Here is a 14,444-nt window from a genome sequence, read left to right on the forward strand (position 1 = left end):
ACTTATGTCGACTTAAACGCGTCTCTTATATTGTGTGGTTCGGTATACATTGGCTCAACATTATCAAACAGGAACCACAAACGATACTGGTTTCATCATGAATTCAAGGTTCCTATATTATAGTTTAATAAGTTCATCGGATGGTTAAAAGTAATTGACTAATAAAAAAAGAATTTTCGATAAATCTTCTCGAAGCTGAGCAGTTACAGGCTTAAAAATACAGAAAGAGGTCACATTTTAATATTTACTATAGCCGTTATAAATGTCAGCCAACGCAATTTAACTTTATAACATATCTTGACAATAGGCTGTGTCTATATGCGACCTTACCAAATACGAGCTACCTTAAGAAATGTGTTGTGTAATTGTGTTCTCTAATTTTACCTCCTTTTACTGTGACCACGATCTAACAAAGTGAACGGGCGTGTTTGTCGAGAGTGAAATTTTAACAACTTGACGCAAATTAGATGTACGACTCCGAAAGTAATACATATTATGGCCCATTGATGTGACACGGTCGACTTATAGCATAAAATATTTCATATATGATTTTAAAAACATTCATGTGTTTAAATATATTTAGACACACTATTGTAAGTTCAACGTTTTGCCTGACACGATGTTTCAATGTCAATATAAAACGCGTTATTTACCTTTAGACTTTATAGTAACGTGTTGGGTTGTAAATGAATGTAGGTTTTTGCATGCATCATAAATAAATTGAGGTTAAATGCACTATAACATTCTATTGTCCTTTAGGCCAAGGAGTGTCAAGTAAAAATATATGGTAATTCAATTTGGATATATCCGCCTGGAAACAATAAACAGGCGCACCTTAGCCGATGGTATATTGAATTCAGCCACCGAGCGTGGTTTCGCAGTCAATTTATCTGCTTTATTGTGTGTTGCGAGCTGTTGTTTGCCTTTAAAACTTCAACTATCACCGGCATACATTACAAAAGCTTCCCTGAATTCATTTATTCTTGCATAAATACGATGAGAATAAAGATTGAGGTAACATTCAAAGTAAGTTTCATATGTTATTCGATTGTAAAATTATTCAAATGTAAAATGATTAATAAATTATCCATTTATTTTTAAGTAATGCTTTTTACTTATGAATTAATTTCAGCTAGCTATCTTTGGATGTCAAATAAACAATTTCAAACACAAGATGGATTACGTTAATCCTTGATTAAAATTGTTCATTGACAAGGACCGTAATATGACATATTATGTACTTATTGCAAATAGTTCACTCGGCAACCGCGAAAATGATGTGAATGGTAGTGTCAATGTGGGTCGTTTGGATTTTGTCTCTCCCCCAAAGCAGTAATTGCGTGGTAACCCAGACGTAATATAAGCCTGTAGCGTCGGAGGCGTGGTCGACGTCACGTCGCGTCGGCGCCGCGTCTGTTCTATAAGATTGTTCTGGATTAGGCATTCACATAAATGCGTACTGTATATTGGAATAGAAGGTGAAAACAACCGCATTTTTTAGTTCTATTTTCGAACACGATGCAACAAATATGTTGATCCACCGATGCATTTCGCGAATTCTCCCGATCTCTACCGATAGTGAACAAAGCGTGTTTTTATTTCTATCACGGTTTAAGATAATAATTGCCTTATCGGTAGCGTATAGCTTTAGATATTATTGCCATTACAATATATTTTAAGATATAGATAATTTTCCTATGTATAACCCGCGTAGCGTTTACATAAAGAGATAAAAACAATTTTTAAATTTTAATTCGGTGTCGTGTACACCGCGTTTGGTTTCATAATAAATTTATGCGCTTCACAGACACAAACGCGAGCATGATCTTCAACAAAAATTCCTCGGATCCGTTCACGACTCTCGAACGCGTGTTTTGCACCTTGATCTAAATACTTGTGACATTATCTAGTCTCCTCGTTATGTTGTGCGTATGATACAGCATCGACAGTTTCACTATCAACGTATACGAACACTAATTACAATGCTAGCTCAAGTATGAAATTAATAACGTACTATAACCAAAGATTTATTTTGTCGATCGTGACGGACATTAATTGTTTTTACACACACAAAACTTAATTAGTGTTTTTAATATCTTATTAATACGTACGCTGAACATTTTGTTGTTATCGTATTTCGCTTCGGTTTTCCGTATAGTCCCTCGGCCCGGTGAGCGAGTCTCGAGGGAAATAACCTCCGCTATCCTCTTTGACAGAGTCGTGTAACCTTATGTTTAGATATATGCCCCGTGTATTATCACATATCATACTTGGGTTTCGTCGGTTTTGCACGGTTTCCCTTTTTTTTTGCAGCTGTGTCATTAAGCTAAAAGGTTTTTTTGTGTAAGGATCACACCGAATGTAAAAATTATTTGTGTTCGGTACGAAGGAATTGTATTAGCTAATATAATTATATATATCTGATGTATTTATAGTTTTTTTTGATGTTATTAAAATTGAATACAATATGGGACTATCCGTAAAAGTATATTTGATAAGAGTGAACATGTTAAGATTTATACGTGGTATGAAAAACCCGTCACAATGATTCATTTTAACGAGTGGCGTTCCAGGATCATTGTGTATACATCTAATAAGCCAAATTGGCATTATCTGACGATAGTGAAAGGACGGACATTGCGGTCAACTTTATATTTGGACTGCAATGTATTTACCATCAGGTGTAGTGTATATAACATTAACGTGGGAATAAAAAAAGATCATGTATATAGTAGGTGTGTGAAAAAAAGTACTTGGAATCCAATCTTTAACTTTTTATCAGCCTAATATATTTTTTTAATGTAATCATGTATAGTTTGTAATTCTTACTGTATAGTTCTAGTTTACAAATTACCAATCTAAAACCACTATATATTAATTTTATATAAAAATCCACAAAAAAATAATAATTGTAAGGCTTAATTCGCAATATCAGACTGAAAGTAATAGTCTGAGATTATGTATAGTATGTATAGAGGAAGCCTTCGCTGTTCTAATTTTCATGTAATATAATCATTTGTTGAATATGTATAACAATGGCTGCTTATTTCTGATAGCTGAGTAAAAGTGAATTAACAATGGGTATATTAAAATTCAAAATAAGAATAGAGCATCTTACCATTGTTGTAGAAAGCATGTTCGTTCATACGACAGCTGAAACATCAAACATACGAATTCAAGACCTTTATTGTGATAGTTGTTCGGTTCATTTAAATTTTCTTGTACATCTGTACTAATTCCTTGGCGCAGGCGCACATTTATACGCTGCATTGATGAGTAATGCGGCGACGTAACAATGTTTTTCGCAACATTAATACCAGTTTCACCATTATACTATGTCTCAATAATGAAAGATTTCTATGTATTTCACGTATCAAAAGGAGTGCCAGCAATATTTGGTTACGCAAGGCGATCACGTGATCAGCCAGTGGTTATACGGCGAGCTGCAGAGGCGAGTACGCAGTGTATCGACGGAACTATCGGGCGTTGAGTAACCAATGTTGGAAAGAGATTCGTTACGTAGTAGAGGTTTCAATACAGCCTCGCGACGTAAGGCCGTGGTTGCAGTCACGTCGCCGGTGAGAGGTGCCCCTCCTTTGGCGGAAGGTCGCGAGCGGCTGCCGCGAAGGAGAATGGCACCAAAATGAATCCTTGCAGACCCACCCGACGACCACAGCGCTTGCCACGCACGCCTCGTAAACAACGCTAACAAATATCTATGTTTTAAACTCGTATTTATTACGCGCAATAGTAATTCTTATGACGTAACCGCGCGTCGCTCGGCCACGGGAGTCGGACACAATAATTTGCATTTACTTTAATGTCGCAACTGAATAATCTAATCAGTCGGATTACAATGACTATAGGTAGTACTTAGTTCATTCACCGGTAAATAATATTTTTGTGTAATGCAAAAAAAACAGCGATAAATCTAATTACGGCTGGTCCCGAATTTCACAAGCGTGTTGAATCTGGGTGTGGCAACGGAAAATTTCTACGTTTACAAATTATTCTAATACAGATAAAGTATTTTTCGTACTATAAATGATTCGAGAATGATACAATCGTTGTGGTCTATGCACGATTTTTAAACAAGTTGCGCACTGGCCAATGAGCGTCCACGAGCCAGCGAAAAACCCGAGCTAGAGGCCGCTGCACACTGCACACATGAAATGTTCAATAGCAATAATGCGCGAGACTCGAATACTGTATTTTTTTTCCACATATAATTAAATGAATTGGCGTTACCTCACCGCTACCGACGATTGCGACAAGAGCGACCGCATCGTCCATTAGAAAGTCGGCGAATATGCAAATAGTATCGTAGAAACCTCACGAATAACTGGCCACTCACTTCGCCTTTAAATGTGTCTGCGATGAAAGTGACTATTACCGTTAGTAAATTGTGTTAGAACAATTTCTCACGCGGACGCACTGCCAAATTTTCCGTCGTAATCTCGACCGAGTTAGTTGGTTGCTTCCTTTTCCTATGACAGTAGTTCGCGTACAATCACTACATTGGAAAACGTCTCGTTTGAACGTAGCGCTGTTTATCAACACCGTTCATTTGAACGTTTAGGTACTTTTTTGTTTATTTATAAATAATCTTGCTGCTATAGACTTTTACTTTGTACGCGACTAAACCTTAACTACTTGTTCTATATATATTATACTCATTTATTGTATTTTTAATTTACTTTTACTAGTGCATATGTGTGAAATATATTACCTATGTGTTAAACCAGTATTTATGATTAGATTTTATTTTATTGAATATTGAAAATACATTTATTATTAGAATTCTGCTAGGTAACCATGACACAATATCAGATATCAACGTGACTATTCTACTAATGTTGTTTTCGTCTTGTTTCTATGCTATATAAAGTGATTAATGTATTTGCATAATTATTGACAATATGTTTATCGTGCCTCATAAATTAAAGAAAATAAACAAGCCGACAAATAATTAACAAGGTGGCGATCACAACCCGGTCGCGTGGATTTCCCGCTACGAATCGTGTCGATGTAAACCATTTATTATCGTTCTTTGCTGACGTACACCGTTATCAGACCGAAGCATAATGTTCTCTCGGTGGTATGCTTAAAGTATAGTTTCAATCGCACGACATGTGCCACCTCCGCGATGTTACGTCAATGAGATACAACACGTTAACTCGAGGCCCGAGACGCACGACCACTTGTTTTGCGTCCGGGTCCGTCCCGTAAAATCCTACTTCTTAATCATCATAATGTTATTCGAGACAGTTTCTTAGAAGCAAGACGGAACTTGTTACGCGATATTGTACCGGTCGCATACATTGTACACAGTAGGTACAAATCAAACGTATAGCTATAAGCGCGAGCACGAGCCTACGACGTAGTTGTTCGTTGCTGGCATATCTCTCGGTCGAGTGAGCCGACGGACCGGTTGTGACGGCCTCTCACTTCGCAACTCCGTGTACCGCTCGCCGCTTGCTGTGAAATTAGGTAACCAACAAAAGCCGAACCGTACACCGCACGACGCTACGCCCGATACATAACAAAGAAATCCCTGCCACGAGTGCTAAAGTAAATGAAAACAACACAAACATGCCCATTGACGTAATCACACGATATGTCACTACAGCGTCATGTGCAATCTGATAACAGAATATCTGTAAATAACTGACTGGGTGCCATTCGAATGATGCCTTGAAAAGCGGATGATGTATTTCCTGGTACCCACCTATTTTCCGGCCCAGCCGAGGTGCATAGTTCGACCTTCACCAAAAGGCAAACAATGAATGTAACGACCTCGATAAGATACGAATCTACAGATGCATCGGACTAATTACCTATATTTGTTGATCCATGTGTGTTATTATATTAGTGACAATAAATAGCAAGGATTTAGTCAATAAAGCAAACCGTGGTGATGAATGAAGCCATAAGAGAACTGATGCGGGCGAGACGGCTGTAGACCGAATGCCGAAGTGTTCCATCGCGAGCCGCTCTTTATATCGGTCGGTCGTACGGCAGAGAAAGCCGCGCCCCGCGCGCCCGCACTCCGTCTGCGCGTTCTTAGCGGGTTTTTTCCTCATTAGTTCAATAATTCCACGTTTATGCTTTATACTTTACCTTGTGTTTATCAATCTTCATTGCACGGGTTTGTTTTTTTATTATTGACACAGTCTTTACTTACATATTATTATAAAAGAAACAATCTACTTATTATAATATACTTTATGAACTGTAAAAATAAAAATAAAGATGTAATTACATGGGTAGGTACCGAACTACACGTAATTACAATATTGTTCACAATATTGCCATCAGAAACGTGACCATTCACATTTATTCGATAGCGCCGTGTTTGATAAGAAAGTAAATAATATCAATAAACCCTGCAACAAATTTTGATATTGAATACATAGCAAGTGACGAATTATACTTAACCAAAGATAGTATCCCGGGATCTAGAAATCGTTCGATAATCGTCATGTCGGCGGCGGGAGTTGTCGGGTTATTGCTCCATCGGTGTTGGGTTCGCGTCGCACTCTTTAATAGGTTAATTGTCTGGCATTGTAGTGCTGGCACACATCGTCAGCCGCGACCTTAAAGCGGCTCGCGGCCACGCCACGCATGTAGGTGTGACAGTGAGCGCTACCAAATGAGGCACGCCTGGACACTGCGCTGCCGTGATAATAATATTATATGCTATGCGACTTTTAAATGCTCTTAAACAAGTGCCACACGCAAAACTTTTCTTGTAAATTAACGTAGTGACACAAAAAAGTTCTATTGCATTGTAGCTCTACATTCTTGCGAATGATGCATTGGAAGAAAAATCTCAATGCAAAAAACTAGTCATGAGTATGTTAAGCCATATTTAGTGTAGAGTTCCTTAGCTGTTAGATGTTATAAGAAAAAATAGAATAGACCGAAGTCTTGGCGTACTAAGAGCTTTTTTCCCGAAGAGTTGCAGTATTTAAGTAGAGTCGTTAAAGAATTTTCTTTTGTGGATTTTAATTTTGTTATCCACTCTGTAAAATATAACTCTACTTAGAAAACATATAATACCAAGCTCTATTTTCAATATTAGTTCCAGTTAATATTCATTTTTTTTACATGTCGCATGTGCATCTCGCGTGTGATCGTGTCTCAACGCTTATTTCGATGAAAAGTTACACAAATTCATTTGTAGTTAGTATATTTACATTGTAGCAACTCATCAAGCGTTGTGTTCAATGTACGTTTTTGCATAAAAATGCGTCCACACCGAGCATACGAAGTTTACGCTGTTATATTAAAAACTACATAATATTCCATGTCATTTATTTATGCAGCCACATCCACCGCGCATTTGATTCTAGAGGCCGAAGCTAAGTACAATAAATGCTCTGAATGTGTATAACAGTAGATTTATGTTATATTATTTTATTCTCTTATCTTATGACTAATGTAGTAGAAGATATAATTTTTTCTTATAATTGAGTATACGAGTCATAATCCCAAATTGAACTTTGATTAAAATGTGTTAAATCATGGACTGGCTATGATCACTCTCTAATACGTCTTATTCTACAGTGTTTCATACTAAAAGAAAATCTAAATGTAAACAGATATTTACCCATTTATCTATTATGGCTATTGTATTTATTTACATGGTATTATTTGCTTACATTTCAGATAGTATAGACTATAGATACATGTATGCATACATAAATATAGACAACTAAAGTAAATGTTAAATACAATTCAAATAGTAATCGAGACGTTTTATAATGAATACAAAAACAATTGAATTGAAAAGCAGTAGAAATAAGTCGCGTCGCTGTGGCGTTACGTATTGGCGACGTTGCCGATCCAGGCAATGAAAGTCATCACTCCCCACTGCGGCTACATGTGCACATACGTGGTTGCATTAGTCGTTGCACCCACTGGCCCAGTGGAGCCATATTTGGACTTGTGTAGTCCTGGCGTGGTCTTCTTGTTACATTACAGCCAGTAACATTATATCAATAATGAGGTTATTTCGCGATACAAGTATCCGTGCCGAGGCGTCAAGCGGCGTATTAATTTCTTTCGAATGCGTCACACCGATCTCGTGCCAGCATGTCGATGACAAAATTACTCACAAATCTGCGATGTGCCACATTCTTCTCTACTTATACAAATATTATGGCGTTGTCTAATGTCAAAATCGATCAATCCAATTACCTAACTTTGTCAGACCACAATGTCGTCTGAATTCTTCCGTCTAGTGTTTCGGAATATTTTGTTTGTCATTAAATGACGTCACATCATCCGATTCTTTAACTGTTCACGCGTCCCGCTCGGTTACTATTTTAGTTTCATAAAAAAGAAAACATTGAAATACATGTTTATTGCTCTTACGTTCCTGAGATAGTGCCCAAGGCCATATTTAACTTTTAAAAACCGTCAAGACTCAAATAGTATAATACCGGTTGACTTGTTTTATTCACTTGAAACACGGGTATTTCCATAACCTGCTAAATGGATGTTGTGCAAGTTATATGTCAACAGGATATTCGCGTTTGAAACTTTAACATTTGTATCTTCATTGTATTTCTTGAGAACGTATTATTTTGTGCCTGTTATATTGAAAAGAATTGTTTAAGAAATGTTTCGGCCAATTATCTAAATGGACAACATTAGCGTGGACTGTTTGCCCAGCCTTATCTTCTGTAATACTTACGCTTTATTTTATGTCAATATGCTGAATAAAAAAATATTTTACACTATGACAATAAAAATGTTTGTATATTTGTTAATTATTTTACTGCACCTTAATAGATTTTCCTTTAATTGTGTCATTTTAATTGATATTCTCATAAAGATGTCACGTGAGTGGTTATGATACTGTTATTACATATTTATTTTAACATTGTTGATAAGATCAAACACACTTGTATATGAGCAGTTTGTGAAACTATACTGTTAAGTTATTGTTTTATGGTTGGTTTTTTTTTGTTTAATGTATAAATTATATTGATTCCAGAAAATCTCCATTCCGGCTCCAAGCAATGGCAATGGCGCGGCGGGCGAGGCTACGTTTCACTTTAGCATCAATAGCAATGCAGAAATGGAAGGTCCACAGGTAAGATAATATGACGTACGAGTTTCGCTTACCCGCATTATTAACCGAGAATAATGGTTTTCTCGTTTCAGTTTCTACGCTGTAAGTATGCAATGATGCAAAGTTAAATTAAATTGTATAGTACCACTAGAATAATATTTTTAATGAACTAACGTCCCAGTTGATCTAATCAGTAACTACGGTTCAGTTACTGACTTTATATCGCCTTATTATGATAACTACTGTCATGGCTAGTTATTTAATGTTTTAACGCGCTGCTCTAAGTGCTATTTGGTGGAAAGGTAGTAGTTCACACCTCACTGAGTATTCACATGTGTATATGTGATGGTAAAAAGCTGTCTATCATAATATCTCATACTAAATGAGTAAAATTATTATAATCAGTCATATATGATGCCAATATTGTACCACAAAAATTATCTAGAAATAATTATAAAAGTAGCAAAACTGTAATCTGTTTGAGTAGACATCCCAGGTTCACCTTGATTAAACCGGTGTTTTGCGTCATGCGGGCATTATCTATCGAACGAACATTGCCGATGTTCAGCAAAATACATTTTAAACTTTTTTATCTGTCCACAAATCTCCTTGTGTACAAACCTACTTGTGTAATGGACCAGTGACTGTTGTTGAATCTGTATACACAGTTAATTGGTTCAGTTAATGCAATTAAACACTTTGATATTTATTAACAAGGAGGATAAAACATCGAGGAACTATTGCAATCAATATAAATAACAATGTAAACTCCGGCATACATATATTAAGGTAGCCATATGCCATACATAAGATTAAGTAATAATCAAGCATCTATGCAGGGTTAAATTGTTGAAAATAGATACCATTGGTCGCATCATAATTTCTTGCTCATAGAATTTGATCTTTAATACTGTGAAATAAAAATGCAAAGAATAACTTGTCAAGCGAATCTCGGATGCTTATTATAACCATCAGGAGGACATAGACAAAAGCCATCTAGGATGGTGATGGCAAAGATAATCCAAACATGAAAAATCTCTGTTACGTAATGGTTTTATCATGACTTCAGAACTTTTTCATTAACATGATTGTCTCTACTTTTTGTGATTTCCAAAAAATCACATATTTCAATCTCGTATGTGAACAGAATAGCACACTTTGTGCGTTAAAAATGATATAATACAACACAAATAAATTTGTCACGTGAACAAAATAGTTTACTTAAGTGTTAGTACATTTATCTGTACTATGAGAATGTTATTTTCATTGTATTTGGTTCGTAATGGTATAAATATTTTATTATAACGCGTGTGGCACTAAATATACAGAGTGCCTCCATTATGCCAGGGTTTGTTTGAACAGCAATAGTCGAGAATCTAGATTCTAGATATAGTTTATACAATTAATCATTTTGAAAAGCAATCGTCAGATTTTCTTTAAATTTTGTTTTATTATATCATATGAGGAAAATATAAAAAAAACTGATGTGACTAATGCGATTGTGATAAGTTGTTATTGCAACTTATAACGTAATATTTTTAAAGTTAAATTTAGTAGCGTTTCCCGTGATGATAGTCTTACTACGCACTCTTTCAAAATAAAAAGTACACTACATGCTAATCTCCAATTTGCTCTATGTAACTATTAAAAACTATTCAACCATGTTATTTTTATACGTTTTCACATTTATAATAGAAATTTAACAGTTATTTATTTATATTACAACAAGTTAAAAAATTTACGATAAATTCTAATAAATTTTTCAAATAGAAACTGGTAAAACTTCTTTTGAAAAAATCAATATAGTCAGCTTGTATATTTGTCAACAGGCATCCAAAAAATCAGATCATTCAAAGTTCATGTATAATTGGTAGACGTCATTAAAGATAACGATGATATTATTTTATATAGTCTTGAAAAGTATGATGTAGCGCCTCAAGTGACATTCAAAGTTAGAAACGTGATTAAAACTAATCAACCAGCTGATAGTTCAAAATGGCCGCCGACTAATATTGTAGATTTATTAATATTCTTTGTGACTGCCTCTCATATCGCGCGCGCCTTGGTTTGTGGGTCGCGAAACGGTTGCAATCAACAATAAGCTATGGCCGCCCGTCCAATTCGTAAAACAAAACTAATCTGTTACTCCATCATATTTAACCCATAATCATTTAGTGTATGCATGTTTTTTAATGTAAATAAACCAAAAATGTCTGCAATACAAAAATTGTACGTAATTGTTTGTACAAGTGTGTTGGAAATAATAAAATTGATATGTCGATTTCTTATGTTTACGCGAATGATAGACATTGAAAATTTTTCTGGATTTTATTGCGGTTTTTTATATTATAATTTCTCCTGACATTTCAAAGACGTCAGTCTTCATGGTAACGTAGGGATCATAGTTAGAAAAAAATAGTTTAATGAAATGTCGATTTAAAGAATAATACTTGTTCATGTATTCAGTTACACCTACAAGTACATAATATATTCTAGTAAGTAGTTCCGTGTGGTCACTAGCGGCACGCCATATTTTTTTCTACTTCAATTGCCTACGCACACTTTGGATTATTTGGCGTGTTTTTTGTTGTTATTAAATTCCGCTACGAAACAATAAACTATACGAAACGAACGTAAAATAATGCACGGACGCATTTGGTTTGAAACTATACGTGTACATCATCACACGATGACCGCCTAACTATAGCGATTGTAGCACAAATGTGCTTTGCAACGTAAAGGATATGACGAAGGGCCAGTCTTTACGTATAATATCATTATCTAATATTAAACTGGATTTCTAAAACAGAAATCATTGCTCAAAATAGAATGCATCATGGATTCATTGTGGATCTCACTTATTTCACCCACTATGATGCCGACGCAAATATCCACAATCGTTATAATCACATTGACGATTGTGGTTTAAGAGGTTTCTAACATTACACCTGTAACACGGTGGCGTGCACAGAATTTTCATTCTACAAATAGCTGAATCGATTCATCGCATCTATAAATGACACGCGTGGGCGTTGCGTATTCACCGTCCCACAACTTGCTTTCAATATTGTCGAGCTTCGGGTGGATTTTTACTGGATACACGCCTCCATTACATTGCCTTGATGTATTTATTCTCACATGAATGCTTAGGAAAATTGAATGATTGCGACGAGCGTGAATTTTGTGTTGGAATTTATAATAAAAATGTATTAGATGAAATGTTATTGAAACACATTGTTGTTTATTTATAATAGGTTTTAGATCAACGTAAGATTTCCACGGAAATGAGAAAAGAGTAAAATAAAATGCTTACTAACTTTAAATCTTGTTATACCAGGATTAGTCTTGAAAGTACATACACAAGTTAATAAGATGAAGATGATAGTTTACCGTAACAAATTTTTTCCATGCATACAAAATATTTTGTTATGGTGTAATATAAGATTTATTTAATACATATACCGTCCACTGTTCCAGGGTTCATTCGAGTGCGTCAGGAGCGGAGGTGCGCGGCGTCTGGAGTCGTGCGGCCCTCTGCCGCGTAGGATGCGCGTGCAAGCCAACGACGACTCGTACGAGGCCACTAAGGACCGGATGGCGAAAACCGTCGCCGCTGAACAGAGTAAATGGTCAGTACGCATAATTACCAAACTCATGCCTATGTTTTCCACATATGGTCAGGCTGAATCTGCAGCTCGTAAACTATGTAGATGAAGTTACCATAGTAAAACCGCGTACGTAACTTACGGTTCGTTTTCAATTCCAGCACGCGCGTGATCAAACCTAACCAGACGGACATTGGACGCCGGGTGAAAGTGCGGCATCCTTACAACAGCAGCGTCGCGGCCCAGCTGGCCGAGCGCGCTGAACGCATGGAGCGCACCGAACGACCCGAACGGTTGGAGCGACCCGATCGACCTGACCGACCCGAACGGCCGGAGCGGCCCGAGCGCCCAGAGCGAACGGAGAGACCTGAGCGCGCTGAGCGACCCGAGCGGCCCGAGCGCGCCGAACGGCCCGAGCGCCCTGAGAGACCCGAACGCCCTGAGCGACCAGAGCGACCGGAGCGGCCCGAGCGGCAAGAGCGACCGGAAAGACCGGAGCGGCCTGAGCGTTCCGAGAGACCGGAGCGCGTAGAAAGGCCTGCGGCGGTGCCCGCAGCCCCCCGGCCGCAGCCCGCGCCTGCGCCCGCGCCGCACCAGCCGCCGCACCAGCCGCAACACCAGCGCGCACCAACCAACCCGGATCTCACTAAGAGATCCTTGAAGTGAGTTCATTCATAAATACCAAGCTGTCCTTATACTTAAACCTCGATAACAGTATTTACTAAGCTACTCTTGACTGGCTGAAAATCAGCTATCTTTATTTTATCAAACATAATACTTGGCCATTAACAAAATTCACGCTAAATCGAAAATTACATTTCAAAAAGGTTTCATGCGCTGTCATCATCGATCCACTATTATTTATGATACGTTAAATTTATTTTATCTTTCTCAGTTGGGATTCCGTCTAATCTTTAGAAATTTATTTTTCATGTTAATTAGGAAACGTTTCTTTCCAGAAACGCTGTTTCCTCTTTAGCTAGATAACTTCGATTAATCATTTGATTTGTTGCGCTACGTTGCGCAAATCGCTTGTTCTTTCACAACATTGTAGTAACCAATGTTTCACCAGAATACCCGACGAAAAACACAATATTCTCGAAAATTCCTTTTTCCTAATTTTTAATTTAAATAGATTGCCTGTTTTTTGATTAGTCTGACATATAGATTTTCATTCTAGAAGCTTCTATTAAAAGACTACTGACCATGCAACAGTTATAATACTTACTTGTTTATAGATAAAAAAACATGACCTGATAAGGGTATTTTCACTTCCACACATCAATGTAGAAGATCAACATGAGCTGACTTATAGCTTATTTAACTCTAGATCAAGTAAATGGTTTGGAATATTTAAATATCGTTAATTTGTCCATAATCTACTTGTACAGCAATGCGCAAGAACTCTAGTACTATTTATCTATTGTCAGAAAATAGTAACTTAACAAACACACAAACAAAATACTATATTGTGTTTCTGAATGATAAACACTTCGTTATCTATCTAAAACCAATATGATAATTTGCGGGACGTGTCCAATGTAAAGTGCGGTTATTTATCTACACAGACTGGCCCCATTTTTATTTTTCTAAACTTTAAAAAAATATGTACGTACATTTATTTAATTGAGGAATTAAGAAACGACATTGAAACAAATTTTATGTGTTCTCGTTATATTTAGATCACAAGGTAATTTAGTTTTGAATTTTATCTCGTTTTTCACGTTATCAAGACATATTAGCGGTTATTGCTTGGT

At 36.7% G+C, this 14,444-nt stretch overlaps 1 protein-coding gene across 1 annotated transcript in view; it reads left to right on the top strand.

Annotated features, from left to right (window-relative positions):
* The window catches only part of LOC115446391 (RNA polymerase II elongation factor ELL), a 61,161-nt gene that overhangs the window by 28,559 nt on the left and 18,158 nt on the right, over nt 1-14,444 (top strand). Inside the window, 3 exon segments of the mRNA XM_037436383.1 lie at nt 9,005-9,103; nt 12,560-12,711; nt 12,849-13,349. Of these exon segments, the coding sequence (XP_037292280.1) occupies nt 9,005-9,103; nt 12,560-12,711; nt 12,849-13,349 (752 nt within the window).

Source organism: Manduca sexta, chromosome 8, assembly GCF_014839805.1.
Source record: "Manduca sexta isolate Smith_Timp_Sample1 chromosome 8, JHU_Msex_v1.0, whole genome shotgun sequence".
Lineage (NCBI taxonomy): Eukaryota > Metazoa > Arthropoda > Insecta > Lepidoptera > Sphingidae > Manduca > Manduca sexta.